The following is a 16,723-nucleotide window of genomic DNA, read 5'->3' on the forward strand; positions in this document are numbered from 1 at the left end:
TATTTAAGACCTTGTATGTGAGGAGCAGGATTTTGAATTCAGTTCTGGATTTAACAGGAAGCCAATGAAGGGAAGCCAAAACAGGAGAAATCTGCTCTCTCTTTCTAGTCCCTGTCAGTACTCTTGCTGCAGCATTTTGGATTAGCTGAAGGCTTTTCAGCGAGTTTTTTGGACATCCTGATAATAATGACTTACAGTAGTCCAGCCTGGAAGTAATAAATGCATGAACTAGTTTTTCAGCGTCATTCTGAGACATGATATTTCTAATTTTAGAGATGTTGTGCAAATGGAAGAACGCAGTCTTACATATTTGTTTAAAATGTGCGTTGAAGGACATATCCTGGTCAAAAATGACTCCAAGGTTCCTCACAGCGTTACTGGAGGCCAAGGTAATGCCATCCAGAGTAAGAATCTGGTTAGATACCATATTTCTAAGATTTTCAGGGCCGAGTACAATAACCTCAGTTTTATCTGAATTAAGAAGCAGAAAGTTAGCGGCCATCCAGGTCTTTATGTCTTTAAGACATTCCTGCAGTTTAACTAATTGGTGTGTGTTATCTGGCTTCATGGACAGATAGAGCTGGGTGTCATCTGCATAGCAGTGAAAATGTATGCTATGTCTTCTAACGATACTGCCTAGGGGAAGCATGTATAATGTAAACAGAATTGGTCCTAGCACTGAACCCTGTGGAACTCCATAATTAACCTCAGTGTGTGAAGAGGACTCTCCATTTACATGTACAAATTGGAGTCTATTAGATAGATATGATTCAAACCACTGCAGCACAGTACCTGTAATACCTACAGCATGTTCTAATCGCTCTAATAGGATATTATGGTCGACAGTATGGAATGCTGCACTGAGGTCTAGCAGGACAAGCACAGAGATGAGTCCACTGTCAGAGGCCATAAGAAGATCATTTATAACCTTCACTAAAGCTGTTTCTGTGCTGTGATGAGCTCTAAAACCTGACTGAAACTCTTCAAATAAGCCATTCCTCTGCAGATGATCTGTTAGCTGTGTGACAACTACTCTTTCAAGGATTTTTGATATGAAAGGAAGGTTGGAGATTGGCCTATAATTAGCTAAGACTGCTGGGTCATAAACAGATTATTTTGATTTTGTGCAAAAATTATGATTACTTCTCTGTCAGTGCGCCCCAGGGTGGCTGTGGCTACAATGTAGCTTGCCATCACCAGTGTGTGAATGTGTGGATGACTGGATGTGTAAAGCGCTTTGGGGTCCTTAGGGACTAGTAAAGCGCTATATAAATACAGGCCATTTACCATTTACCATTTACTTCACATTTTAATATTTTTAATGATAACATTATTAGGTTTTTAATGTCCCTTACTGCAGAATAAAGGTTTCTTATGAAAGTTTTGTTTTGTTTTTATCTTTAGCTCCATTCTAAGAAAATGACCAGTTTCAAGTGTCCTCAGTGTAGGACACATACAGGATGTCATGCTGAAATGTAAAGCACTTACAATAGAAGACAAACAACAAACTATTCCAGCCTAATTGATGACATTTATGGCATTTGCTTTCTGTGCTGACTGATATGCTGCTCAGTGCTTTGCTGCCTGCTTTTAAATCAGATGTCACTCTGAACATAAACACAAGCTACATGTGATGTCTCTGATGTGTATCTGTTTCTACCCGTGCTGATGCTAGCATGACTAAAGCTAGCCAAGCAGCAGTAAATATGTGAAGTAAGGAAGAAGGATATACTCATCAAACAAACAGGATCATAAGAATATAAAACCACGAGCACTACAAATGTAACAGAAATATGTTGACATAAAATGGCATGTTATTTGAAATCTACACGAAACAATGACACAACTACTTTTTTTCAATTTTTTCAATTTATTTATTTTTTACCAATTGTCCAAATTAGTCTGTGATTGGCCTGAGTGTGACAGAAATCATATTTATATACAACTAAATATGACTCAGCAAACATGTTTTAAATGGATGATTCCTCACTTGATGACGGATGATCCATTTCCATATTTGCTGAGTCTTAAATTTGATGTCAGTGAACTTACCAGTGGTTGGTGTTAAAAAAAAAGCCCCCAAATCCCCTATGAGCAAGCACTTTGCGACAGTGGAGAGGAAAAACTCCCTCTTAATGGGAAGAAACCTCTGACAGAACCGGGCTCAGGAAGGGGTGGCCTTCTGTCTCGACCGAGAGGGGTTCAAATGTTCACTGACAATTTAGTTGTATATAAATATGATTTTTAGGACTTGATGTTGACACCAATTATGTGAAATTGGGGACGCACACAGTTCCGCTTCTTCTTGTTCTTCTTCTTCTTACTTGGCGGAATCTCTGGCAGGCTCTTAACTTCATTCTCGAGTTCAGCCACCTTGACATTGAGCATTTTCTGTTTGTCTTGTAGACTTTGCAAAGATTCCTGTACAGAAAATGCAGCTGACTCTTCTTTTTCGATCTTCTGTTGTTCTGTGGTGTCTTTTTCTTTCTGAGGCTCCTGCAGAGACATTGCAGTGGATGGCAGTGAGTCCTCTTTTTCCATCTTCTCCTGTTCTCCAGTCTCGTTTTCTTTCAGAGGCTCACATTTATGCATTTCATTTGCAGCAGTGGAATTTTGTTCTTTGTGCTGCTGTGGGATTTTAAGTGAGCAATCTTTGGCCTCTTTCAGCTCTCGCTCAGGAGATTCTCTCTTCAAATCATGAAGGGCCTTGTTGGGGCAGAGCTGGGATTTCAGGTCACTGATTTCCAGGTTGAGTGTCTCCTGCTCCTGCCTATGTTTAACGGCCTGCTCTTCAAGCTGATTTTGAGCTGCTAGGAGCTGTTTCTGGAGCATCTCAATCTGCTCCTGCTGAATCCTACATTTGAGCTCAAATTCAGCCTCCTTAGAGGACTTCAGTCCTACAGAGTCAGTGTGTGAAGCCTCTGTGGTTGGAGTGGCAGACTCCACACACTGCTCTGTGGTAGGGTGGCTGATTTGGTCCTGCAGGGTAGCAATCACCTCATCCAATATGACAATAGCTTCATTGTCATTTGTGAGAGTGTCTGTCTCACTGATGTCATTGGGCTTATTACTAGAAGCCTCTTCCAGCTGCTCTATGAGGTCTTTAATCGTTTCCTCATAATTTCGCTTGTTCTCGTGAATTTCTTCACGAAGTTTGTTCACCTCAAGCTGGTGATAAGAGGCCCTCTTGTTTGCACCTACCATTTTACAGTAAAGGTTGTTCTGATGGTATTGGGAGGCTTCCAGTTGGTGTCTGAGAGCAGCAATCTCGTGCCAGGGATTAAACGGGGGTCTAGATGTGGGATTGGGCTGATATTGCCAAGTCCCCCCATTAGGCACAGGGTTTGGTCTGCTGTGGTTCTTCCCATTTCCCTCTCTCTCCATGTCCTCCTTTGCATTTGAAATGGGGAGGGATTCAGCCTTTTCTTTTTCAGGAGTGGCTTCAGTGTTTTTTTGCACTTCTTCATTTTTCGGGTTTGCTCCATAACCCGTGGTGTTTTGAGCTTCAAGAAGAGCCCGGGCATATGCCCGAGTAATTGGTCTTCTTGGTTCTTCAGCCACTCTTTTCTGTTTTTGCTTTTGTTGTTTCTTTGGTTTCACAACCGTTTCCTTTGGTGGTTGTGCCACAGGAGGCTTTTCAGTATTTGGTTGTGCAGCTTTTTTTGCTTCTGCCATTGTAGATGCGTCAGCGTTTGCGTCTGCGTTTCTCTGCGTCTGCGTTTCTCTGCGTCTGCCTTGTCTTTGTTTTAACAACCAGGTTGTTTTGTGTTTCTGCCATCCGAGATCCACTGAAGTTGGTTGAATGTCTCCCCTATTTATAGGTTTTTCAGTAGAATGTGCACAGTGACATCACAGGCTGTTCCTGTGATGCGCTGTTCCTTTGAAGTGCCATGATTAGAACAATTCAAAATAAAATGCCCACAAACCTAATGTAAAGGAAAGGCTTTTATTTTGTAGCACATACTGAATTAACACTATAAAAGCTACTCTACAGGAATTGCAGTAAAAAATAAAACTAAAGAAAAATATGTTTTTTAAATGGTTGTTAAAAAAACTAACCAAAGTAGAAGACAACTGTTTAGTGGAAAGTATTCGACATTCTAGAGATTCTCAGGCATAATAACTTCTTTCATAATTTAAACAAGGACAGGTAGAAAACGTTCATATTTAGTGAAAGATATTTATTAACATTATCCAATGAGAGTTACTGAATGTCTGTAGGCAGTGAGATCTTGGTGGTTGCCGAGGCAACAGAATGTCATCTATGTTTTGTTTTAAATTCAGTTTCAATGCTGAAGCTAAGAAACAACAGACTGCAGAGGGAGACTTTAATAGAGGTTTACTAACTCTTACTATCATATACATTGTGGAAAAATCTGTCTTTATTTAGCATAATATATTTGTTATAAGCACTAAATATGTTTGATGATTAACTGACGATGAACACTAACGTACCAAGCTGAAAATTCTGCTCACCAGTCAGCAGCTTATATTCACAAAAAACGGATAAATCTGCGATCCATGCAACTCTAACCAGCCAACAAAAACATGTGTTCATAATACAAAACAAGTTTACTTTGTGAAATGTTAAAAGGTACAAAAAATAAAACAATATGTTTTCAAGACTTTTTCACAAGTTCCTATATCTCACTGAAATGTTACTCTGTAGCTGATTTCTCGTATTTTAAGTGTGATGAGAAATTTTGACTAGAAACAAGACAAATATACTTGATAAGATTTTGAGTTTTTGCAGTTTATATGCAGCTGATTGGTTTGGTCTTTAACCAACATGGAATCATTTATGTTGGGCAGCTGTGGCTATGCGTACTAATCAGTGCTTCAGTCCCCAATGCTATCAGTCCACACGTCAAAGGGCAAGATACTGAACCTTCGATTGTCCCCAATGCATTTGGGTGTGAATGAAATGTATGACTATGACTTCTAGTTCAAAAAGGGCTATTTATGTATTTAAGTCCAGTTGTTGCTCATTCACTGTTACCTTGAACGTGTCATGCTATCACCACTCTGTGTAACAGATATTTCCTATATTAGCAAATATGTTTTACACTATTTACCTACTGAAATGAAATCGTAACTCCAGAAAAATGTTTAACTGTTTATTTCTGGACCAGTTAAGCTGACTTTAAGACCTTGGCTTTAATAGACATCTCATAGTGTACAGATCTATTTTTTATTATTTAAGCCATTTTGAGCAATTAAGCACCAAGACTTATTATATTAATTTTTTTCAGTCTTCTGCAAGGGTTTGTTATTATGAGCTTTTATCTAAGCTTTTTTTTTCCAACTACAAAAATACATTTTGTTTTGTTGCCTCTTATTTTGTCTGTCATGAATGCTTTTTATATATTTTAATACACGTAATGGTTTATTGATGAAGTACACAGACAGAGACCAAAGTTTTCCCCCTCTCCTCACCTCTTTAATCTCATCATCGCCCTCCTTCTCTATGAGGGATTATGATTAAAGATATCTGCACATAGCCCCAAGGCGTAAAGTATCTACTGGTGCTTGTACTTTTTGAAAGTGAAGATGAAAGATTGTTGAGTGCACTCTAAAAAAAATCAAAAACCTCACACGGCTGGGTCATCCGCTTTCATCTCTCAAAGCATTTTGTGAGACACCAGGTTTGCTGAATAATAAAAGCCCAGTCCCCATTTGGTTCACATTTTGGTTGTTTTCAGCCTAATTATCATGACTTGGGCAACTTCACTGGGCTTTATTTGCATTTAGACCATTGTATACCAAATGGAAGTTGTGCCTTTACAAGTTTAATGTATGATTTGTTCATTCTTTTCAGCTGAAAACTTTATATGTTGTGTCACCTTTTATACATTTCTTTAAATATGATGGTGGTTATATAACTCCATTCTTCACTTGCTCCTTTAATTAAGTCCAGCAGAGTTTAGCATGTTTTTATTTCTTTTTCTTCTTCTAGGAGCTTTCCAGAGAAGAGGTGGTGGGTCCATTTATAATCTGGCCTGCTGAAGCAGGGATGGACTTCCCTAAGCAGGAGGGCCAGCTGACTTTTGATGTGGGCAAACGTAACACATCACTGGAGATTTACCTAACACCTGACCGTGCCTCATCCTTACCCACACCTAAGCGCTTCCAAGTGGAACTATACAATCCAACAGGAGGTGCCACAGTACACTCCCAGTTTGGCCTGGCTAATGTGACTCTGGTGTCAAATGCAGCAAGTGAAGCTGTCTGGGTCTTACTGGACCAGTTGCATCAACCCCTTGAAACTCCTACATTGGACCTGGTGCTGCAGGGACTAATAGATAAAGTCAGTCCACCTCTCAATAATGAGCAGATGATCGCTGTGTTTGAAGGTCTGGGGAAGGTAAGCCCAATCATCTGGTTTTTATACCAAGAAAAAAGTTTTTTTTAATTACTGCATAAGTGTATAAAATATTGGATAATCTATGTGATTGCATGTGACTGTGAGTCAGTGTAGTTGTTTGTGTCTGTCAGCTTAGTTAAAGACCATACATCGCCTCCCATGAGCTACTTTGATAGCTCTGTGGACCAGTCTGTCATTCATTAGTTCTCACTTAATAAGATTGCTGCTATCATGAAGTTGAAATTAGAATCTATTTATTGCATCTTCTTAACCAGCTGCACAAAAGAATAAACAGAATATACAGGGACATGTTTAGAAAGACTAAATAAGAAGTAGGGACTACAGAGAAAAATGCATTCTGAGCACACACAATGCGCATGACCCTGAAGGTCAAACTAAAGAAAGTAACTCAGGTGAGTGCTTTGGATGTGTGAATAACAGCACTAAAGTTTACTCAGAGCTCCTCAGTCTTTCTCATCCTTTCTGTCTTCTGAGCCAGGTGCTTGCAGAGGCAGAAAGAGCTCCTTTACAGAACAACAGCCGGAATTTGACCTATAACCTGTTGTGTGCCTTGGCCAATCCCAGTCGAGTCGACACTCGAGGTGTCAGCCACCTTGCTGAGGTGGCGGAGCGATTTGCATTCTCCCTCCTTAAACATAGTCAGTGTGAGATGTGAGTGTCCTAAATGTTCTAAATGAGTGAAGAGTTGCATGGTACACCTTATTGTAATACAGATGAATATTACCTCACAAATTAATGTTAAATCGTGCTTGGATTTACAATTTCTTCTTTGTAAAATTTTTCTCCAGAAAGGTTACAGTCCTGGAAACTTGTCCGTATATGAACATCTCTGCCTTCCAGTGGTACCCCACAGAAATTAATGGATACAAGTTCAGGGGCCGTAATGCAGACTTCTTCCAGCTCCCAAATACTCTGCTGCCAGTACCAGCAGTTTTAACTGCGGACTGTGGCAACCTCAACAGGATGCAGCTGACCGAGTTTAGAAATGAACATTGGTTTCGCACCAGTGATGCAGCTACTGCTCTCAATGGGAAAGTAGGTGCTGGGACACTGACTTCATTGAAAAATCATGAGCAATTGTTAAAATGTCAAAATCTCCTTTTCTTTTTTTAAACAGCAGGTGGCAGTATGGCTCTGATATAAAGCAGCCATTAATCTGGTGGCTGCTCTGCAACTGAACCGTCTTCTGTTGTATCTGGTTATACGTAGGTATTCTCAGCCAGTCTCCAGGGCAGAGGGTCACGACCTCTGGAAGATGGCAACGAGGTGGTGTATCGTATCCACAGCCCCGGTCAGCAGGTTAAACCAGGCCAGTCTCAGTGCCTTCTCTGGAACCAGACCACTGGAAGGTAACAAAAACACATTAAATGAGATTCAAGCTTAACTGTTTCTCAGATAGACTAAAAATAGAACGTGCACATTATATACAAAAATATAAGATGTATATTTTTATTTATATACAAATATTTCCATTTATTTTTGTTACCTGATAATATCAGTTGCTGAGGTTTTTTCTAGTTCTAGTGTCTGCCTACTAATTTATTTTTTACTCGACGTAATTTAGCTCAACCAGTGTACTGCTTTCCTTATTTAAGACTACACATGGCTTGATTAGCATCTAAAGAAGGCCTCTGTTTGTCTTCCTTATACTTATTTTGGGTAATAGTTTGCTAAATAAAGGGCAGAGTTCCTAGTTTGTCCTCTCAATAAGGCCTCTCTGTGGCTGATGCCGTATCTTTCTCCTTTATATCTACACATTCAGTCTCCTGCATGCTGAATCATCCCACATTGAGTTACTTTGTTGAGGACATTCCTGGGGATTGAAATTGGACTTGGCAGGAACACAGTGTTTTTGGCAGGTTTGGTTTGGACAGAGCAGCTACTTGGAGGACGTACCCCAGGAAGCAAAATTTATTATGCAAGTGATACCAAGAGAGAGCAAAATATGGAGAGAGAGAGAGAGAGTCAGAATCACAGTAACAGTGAATCTAACACAAACATGGTTATGCTCTGGTTTGTCTCACACATTCTTTGCAAAGTAAAGGTTACTGTAGATAATAATAAAACAAACTCAAAGAAGCCAAAATGTCAGAGAACAAAAGCACACAATCATGGGCATGGTTAGACTCATTGCTCTTTGTATTTGCTTTGCTCGTATTTTGTTATATTCTGTTGTAGTGTCTCGTCTCTTATTGTCTCTTTTTGTCTTCCCTTTAGCTGGTCATCAAATGGTCAATACTGCAGGGTTGTGGAAGAAAGTGGGAATTATGTTGAGTGTGCATGCACGCACTTGTCTATCTATGCAGCCCATGCTGAGTTTGCAAAGCTTGCATCCTACAATGAAGCCTTCTTTGCTTCAGGATTTATCTGTATCTCAGGTACAACACACTCTCCCCTTGAGTTCTCATCTTTTTACCCTCCTTGTGGAGTTTCCATATGTACATCCCCACTTGTATAAATGGATTCAAATAAATCACTTAATTAAGTATCATTAATGCTGACTTCTCTGTCTACAGGCTTTGCATTGGCCATAATATCCCATGTGCTGTGCTCCCGTTTCCCCATGTTTGCTGCCAAACTGCTCACTCACATGATGGTGAGCTGCCTTGGAACTCAGGTAAAGCATTAGTTTGGATCTTGTTCTGCTTTTAAACTCTGAATGCAGCATTAGTTTCTTTGGTATTCTCATCTCTTTGCATCAGGTGCAAATGTACATGACAGGGCACCTCTGGGAATTGTTGTTGAGGCATCCATTTCTCTGTGCTCCAGTAGACCAGCATATTAGATATATGTGGGTTGCAAACATTAACACAGCACTCATACGTGGATTCATTCGCTTAGAGCATTTTAAAGCTGCTCACTGTGCACTCACTCACACACCCACAGTCACACGTCGCACGCTAGACATGTCGCGGATATTTTCTTGGAAATGTGCATGGATGCGAACATCATCCAGTGTCATCGTTTGCGTAGTTTGCGGGTTGGTGCGTCCTGACAACGCAACCATGCCCCCCGCACCCTCACCCATTAAAAACGCAAGCTGTCACATAACCATTGAGCGAGGTAGATATGTGGCTACAGGTGGTCCTGATCAAGTGTGTGTGTTTGTGTGTGTGCATGTGTGCTTGCGTGACTGAGTGCGGGACTGGTAATTTTCCACTGGTCCCCCTCTCTTTGGTTGACAAACACAAGTCATTTCTAAAGAGGTCCCTGGGGGCTAGCCACCTCGGAGTAGACCCGTTTATGGCCCAGGCAGAGCCCCTGAACCTAAAAGGGTTTTGGATGGAAAATTCCACCCTGTTCTCTTTCCTAGTTTGTACGTTACTGTATAATAATGCCTTCTTCCTCGATAGTGCGTGTGTCTAACTTTGGTCTAGGGATTCGAAATGTTTGCATTTTTCTAGCCTTTTAGTCAAAGCCAGCTGTGAAAAGCTTGCTGAAGGCCTATCTGATTGTAGGTTCTGATGTTAAAATGTAGCCTTTAAGCGGTCTTTTGTTAGTGCTGGAAGTATTTCGGAGATAATGATGGGTGGGATGTGCTGAATTGAATTAGATCAAGTCACATCTTGTCTTCACTTATTCAGTTTAGCTTGTATGTCAAGTGGCTTGCTGAAAAAACTCTTTTTCTTATATAAATCACTTGGAGCAGATTTCTTTAGACAGTCTGATTTCTTTCTTTCTTTCTTTTATTTTTAAATAATTATCCACAAAGTGGATGACACATGTATTTGGACATAAATCAATTACCTCAACAATTTGCCAGGAGGGTCCTTTTTTATAACTGTTCTGTCAGAATATTTACCACTTAATGTCTTGAAAATGTTGCATATTCACAAAGAGGACTCTGTTTTTCTGTTTGTTTTTGTTAAAAATGCTACCTGTCAATCAAGAATGTTAATTGCATTCATCTAATCCTTCTGCAAACGTGTCATTTAAAGAAAGAGAGAGATGCTTTGTTCTTGCAAGCTCATAGTCAGCTTTTCCTGGTCAAGCTGTGGCTATCACTGATACAGTGACAGTGCTGTTTTTCTTCTTTTTATATATATCAGAATAGATGCCAAATGTTATTAGTAACACAAATGTCTCCCATATTTGTGGGTTGTAGCTTACACATCACCACTGATTTGAAGGATCATATCCAACTCCAACCACCTCTGGCAGGCAGGGTATGCCATCTGTGTTGGCTGTAATCATTCACTGAGTTTGCCCTCTCTGTGGAGAAAATTAGAGCTGCCAGTTTGATGAATTTCTCTCTGCATCTGCTACCGTACACTGAAGAGAACTTACATAATACTTCACCTCTCTTAAACAGTCTGTAAGTTGAGTGACGAAGCAGGATTTGGGGTTAGCGAGGCAACCCTGGCTTTTCAAGGTAGCAGTTAGCAGCAGACCAGTGCTTATAAAACTACCATCTGCTGACCAATCAGTTGCACTGGGTGGATCTAGCTTTCCTTATCACAGGCAATTTTAAGGCCATTCCACTGTTCTCTAATCCTCTGCGTATCAAAAGAATCTTGTGCTGATCTTTTAAGATTAGCAAGTAATCATTTTCATTGTTTAAAGTCATGATTTTAAATGTGTTCTTTACTTGTTTGGCAAAGGTTTTTAGCATACTTCTGAAATTTTCCTCTTTTAATATTACAGGTACACTTCAGTAAGTATGTATTAATTTAAAAGATAAATTGTACATTCTCCGTGAAAATTCTCTCAACTTTATTGTGTAATAAACTGTAACAACTAAACCATGTGTTTCAAATGCAACTGATCACATGAATAAATAAGCAGCCACGGTAGAAGAAAGCAGCTGCAGAAGAAAAGTCTGTGACTCCTTTGAGATATTCTGTATATCTACATAAATATCAGTTAAAATATCAACTGACCTTTTTTATTATTTTATGATACAAGATACAAAATAAGATAAAGAAAGCTAAGTAAACCAAATGTGTCAAAAATATTAGACTTTGGAAATCTTTGGAATGTTCTGGACAGTCTGAACTTCATAACACAATCAAGAAAATTAATCATGGGTTTGATTTGAAAGCACTTCAGAAAAAATGTTAATTGATTATCTTGAGACTAAAAAGATTTGCAGAACCATTTCTGAAGATTTCGACCTCCTACAACATACCGTCAGAAAGACTGTGTACTAATCAAGTAAATATAAAACTATTGCTACCCTCCCAAGAGTTGAAACAACAAAGATCACAATAAGAATGATGCGTGTAATAGTCTGGGAGGCCATAAAGGAGCTCCTAATTACTTCTAAACAGTTAAAGGGCTGTAAGAAGAAAGTCTGTTTTGCTGCATCTGGGCCACGGTGGCTTGTAATCATTAAGTGAGTAAGGTATCATACCAAAGAATGGCCAGAGAAGAAGAATAAAGATAGTATGTTGCAAACGTGAGATCAAAGTTGTAACCCTTCTCCAAAATAAATGTTTTGGAGGGATTTGAAGCACACAGTAGGGAGGAAAGGCACCTCATGTACATTCCTCATTCCTGAGTTTAGGGGGATATGAGCATATGAGCAATATTGGCAAAGCTTACTCCAACTTAACGTGCAGGAATGATCAGCCCTTATCTGAACCAGTTAGTGGTTAGTTTCGTTTAAGTGTCCCATTCTTTTCTCCCTCACAAATATTTAATACTGGATCGGTTTCCTTTATGAATGCTAGCAGCAATCATTTTTAATTGGGTTTAATTTTTCTACTTTACAGATTTTTGGGGGCTGAAACTCTGTTGGTTGTTTAGATGTGCTTGTCTAGTTAAACATGTAAAAATATACTCTTTATTCCTTTTACTGTAACTATACAAACAACCTAGCATGAGCAAGCAGGATAGTTTCTTAAACATATTTAAATCTTTTAAATCAAGAAAACAATTTACAAAAGAACCATCCATCTATCCATCCATCCATCATCCATTCTCTTCGCTTAACCTTATCCTTCTCAGGGGGGCGCTAGAGAATATCTGAGCTTTCATAGGGCGAGAGGCAGGTACACCCTGGACAGGTTGCCAATCTGACGCAGGGCTAGCACATATAACGATACACATTCACATCTATGGACAATTTAGAATTACCAGTTAACCTAACCTCACTACTTTGATGTCTTTGGACTGTGGGAGAACATGCAAACCCCACACAGAAAGGCCACGGATGGTGGCCAGATGGTGGAGTGGAACTCTGGACCTTCTTGATGTGTGAGGCAACAGTGCTAGCCACCATTAATAGTCAATGCATTAATTTATTTTACAGTCACAACGGTATATTTTTTAGACTTTACTAAGAGAAAAATGCTTAATTGCACACTCGCTGCATTTCACCATTATCTAAGACTGAATTTGAACTTATGTCACCCAACAGTGACCACTAGAGCGAGCGTAACACTATCAAATAAAGCCAGAATTTAGACAAATTATAGTAATTAGCTGCTTGCGTGTTAATAATATGACAATGATATACTATATAAAATTGTATTTGCATTGTATTTATAAGACTTCTGGACCTGTCTGTGTGAGTATATAGCTAGATTCAGGAAGTACTGTGTTGTCTTACCTGAGGGGCACTGCCTTGCACAACTGAGGTTATTAGGTTTAATGACGCCAAATAACAAAAATACATTTTTAAATGAGAAAGTGGAGCCTTCTGGTTCAGTTTGTGTAGTTTAATTGCATTACTGTCTCAGTATTTTTGCTGTCGTGCTTTTTACCTCTTTAGTATTTAGTTAGAAAATGCCAAAGACCCAAGGGCACCAGAGGTAGGACATTTAATTGCTAAATCACCATGAAAACTAAGACAGCAGTGCTGGTACAAGCAAGAGAGGCAGATGATGAAGCAAACAGGACTGAGATGAAAGAGAAGATTGCACAAACTTTTAACTTTACTATGATATTATATCCAGATTGTGTGATGTGATGTTTACCATCTTAAAGAAGAAGAAAATGTCAATCAGATTTCTACAAACTATTGCAGCACATCTTGAGTAATGTGTGTTCTAATATGTGTTTCTTAATCTTCTGGGATTTTTTTTTTCAAATGTATAAAGCTCAGACTGTATACGTTTAGATATATAGGTTTAGTAAGAGGACTCATCCAGCAGTACTGCAGACACAAAATCTTGCTGAAGGTGTTTTATAGTCAGACAGGTTGGAACTGATCTGGGCCAGTAATAAGACACCTACAGGCAGTGGCCACTGTCAAGGCCACTGCGTCAGGAAAATAAAAATTTGTCACATCCGCTGTAGGTGTGTCGGCCTGTCTATCTGTTTTTGTCTGAGTGTAAATTTAACAGTGTGCTACATAAGTACTGGTCGTATATGCACAATTATTTTGTTTTACATTGACAGATATTGCTTAGATGCTTAGAGATGGAAAAATGAAAAAGAAAACTAAATGGTATTAAATAGGAAAATTGAAATTTTCAGGGTTTTGTTTGCTTTGGAATATGCTCCTTTATTTTATTTTGAAAAGATTATCATAGGGTTGGGGAAGAAATGGAGAAAGACCTGTTACCGTATGGTTAGACTTGTTTAGGAGGTTGTCTTATCCTGATAGTATGATAGATAATGACTTTCAAAAATAAAATTAAATGAATATAATATAATATAATTATGAAGTACATTCTGTGCAATAGAATGTGAAAATATATGTGTTTCCATGGTTATTCCTGATCAATTGTATATTCTTTCTAAGCAGATCTTAGAATCGACAGTGTCAGCAATAAAATAAGAACCTATTGTCCAGTTAAATACATAAATATAAATACATAACTGAAGATCCAAAAACAAACAGCAACTGAAGGTGGCTGAACATCTCAAGAGAGGAAACACAATAGGTGATGATATCCATGGGTTCTAGACTTGAGGCAGTGATTGACTGCAAATGTTTTAATCCAAATATTAAAAATAATTCTTATACTCACTGTTATGAAAGCATAATGATTGTTTGGTGTTGTCCACTTATTTATGAGCATCTGAACACGGGGACCAATGCTGTACTTCTTAAATAGTTAGTTAAAATGAAAAATTAGAGTTTTGTTTAATTTGCATTTCAGTCAGATTTTATTGTTTCATTTAAAATCCACTGTGGTTTTATACTGTAGTAAAACTACAGAAATGTGTATTTGTTAAAAAAAATCTTGCTGTCAGTAGTTTGCTGAAATACAAGTCAGTAACTGTAGAAACAGAAAGTTTGGGTGGAAACTGTGCAATGCGCAACCAGATTGAAGTTGATTGTTTCACATTTCACTTTTTTTCACTCTTTCAGCTTCTCATTTTCTCTTTCCTGTTGCCAAAAAAGTATTTTTTAACACTATGATTATTTCCAAACAGGACATGATATGATACTGAAAGCATCAGTTTTCACATGCACTGTATGTCACTGAAATGGACAACTTTGGCCATCTGAGTTAAAGACTAAGATGGTTAAGAATTACTTTCAATACATTGTAGTTAAAGTAACTAAATACTGATATTTCACATTCCCAAGTTTTTTTTTAGATTTATAATATTAACCCATAATTTTTTTAATTATATTTTATTTATATATTATTGACAAAAAATATAAATTCTTATATTGGATGTATATATTTACTTGTCAAAAACACAATGGAATGGAAATGTGGGCATGCTTGAACACATCCAGTTTCTGTATGCGGGAAAAAAATTATATATATATATAAAAAATACTATTAAATTACTCTTCCTTTGGGATTAAACAGCCCACCGCCACGTCTCAGACAGACATTCCCACACACATTCAGTAAAGTGTTTACCCCTGTGTTGCCATTGCTTTATTCCAGTACATGGGAGGTGTTTAGGTGACTCTTACTTCTGGTTATAAAGGATTTCCTGTTAGCTCTGGGACCAAATCCAGCATTCAGAAGTCTGCCCTTGTATCCACATGCACAAAGTCACACACACATAAACACTATGCTAACTCTTTTTCCTCTTGCACAACAACCACTGCTGTCATTTCCCATCTCTGAGGAGAATACAGAAGTTGTGTGCTTGCTGACAAGATTCCTAAAAGTTCCTGTCTGTCGTCACTGTGTATGTGCATGTGGTGAAGGAGTGGGGTAGGGTTTGAACGAATGCATGCAGTTTCTCAGGTGTTCAGGGAGGGGAGACGTATGAAATGTGTGGTCAAAGACGTAGTTTTGTACAGAAGATAAGATCAGCATGAGTCTTTCTGAGACTCTGTTTTTCCTGAGGAAATGTATCTGTTCCCGTCATGAATCAGTAGACATTGGGGGGTTTTGAATGTCTTTTAGGGTCTGATTCTCTGGTTGACGTCAGAGTACATGCCTAGCTTGTCCTATTATGTGTTTAAACCCACAAGAGTTTATAAATCAGAACACAAAAGAAGGAAAATAGCAAGAAAACATAATGGTTACCAGCCTGTCCCTCTCAGACAAATGTCTCAAATTTTGTACAGTTTCTATCTAAATCTTAGGGTGTTATTGTTTCATGCAGTTATTAAAAAGTCAATAGCAGGCTAAAACACAGCATGTCCCTATTAAATGCATTACTGTCTCAGAGTTGAGCAAATGGCACACAAGGTATTTAAGGGTATAAGTGTCAGTAGCTGAGGCCTGTGTCACCGTTTGTGTATGGGTTCCAGGAAATGCTCATGTTGCAGGAGCCACGGTGTGTGTGTGTGTGTGTGTGTGTGTGTGTGTGTGTGTGTGTGTGTGTGTGTGTGTGTGTGTGTGTAACAGAACAGTGGAGGGGTAAGGAAGGCCTTTTGGGAGATACTCTACTCGAACACGTGCCTTTGTTTGCCTAGCTCCTCTTATCTTAATTTGTTCCATCTATTGTTAAAGTCAGCAGCATTTTTCTTCTACACGCTCACTATTCATTGTGTCCATGTCTCTTACCTGTTACTGAAAAATGAGCCAACACTGTACAGTAATAGCCAACTGCCTGACTTTCTCTTACCTTCATTTCCTTATGTTCATCTGTTTTTTCTGTTTCTCTGATTTCCCCTTCTTTCACTGCTTTTACATGACAAAATACTGAGTAGTGTCCCTTCTTCTATTCTTTGTCCCCTTTATCATTCTGGCAGCAGGTAGCCTTTGCTTGGAGCTGTGACATTACCAGCAAAAGGCTGTTTCACTCTGTCTCTGTCTCTTCTTTCTAACCCTCTAAAGGTGGCTGGGTGTAACTGGTGTGACTCATTAGTTTAAACAATGACAGTATATGTAGATGTAGCAAAACAGTCTGCAGGCTGTGGATTACCCTGAAGAAAGAGTACAGAGTACACACAGGAGACAACATTTATTTTTACCACAATAGCAAATTAAACACAAGGTAATGAGAATGCACACAGGCTCAGCTCAC

General features: G+C 38.8%; 1 protein-coding gene across 1 annotated transcript in view; it reads left to right on the forward strand.

Annotated features, from left to right (window-relative positions):
* Positions 1-16,723, forward strand: part of adgrv1 (adhesion G protein-coupled receptor V1) — a 140,303-nt gene that overhangs the window by 82,378 nt on the left and 41,202 nt on the right. The window contains exons 83-88 of the mRNA XM_080893582.1: positions 5,957-6,364; positions 6,864-7,036; positions 7,174-7,420; positions 7,595-7,734; positions 8,603-8,763; positions 8,902-9,002. Of these exons, the coding sequence (XP_080749708.1) occupies positions 5,957-6,364; positions 6,864-7,036; positions 7,174-7,420; positions 7,595-7,734; positions 8,603-8,763; positions 8,902-9,002 (1,230 nt within the window). The remainder of the gene's footprint in view (positions 1-5,956; positions 6,365-6,863; positions 7,037-7,173; positions 7,421-7,594; positions 7,735-8,602; positions 8,764-8,901; positions 9,003-16,723) is intronic.

The sequence above is a fragment of the Rhamphochromis sp. 'chilingali' genome (assembly GCF_963969265.1).
Source record: "Rhamphochromis sp. 'chilingali' genome assembly, chromosome: 10".
Classification (NCBI taxonomy): domain Eukaryota; kingdom Metazoa; phylum Chordata; class Actinopteri; order Cichliformes; family Cichlidae; genus Rhamphochromis; species Rhamphochromis sp. 'chilingali'.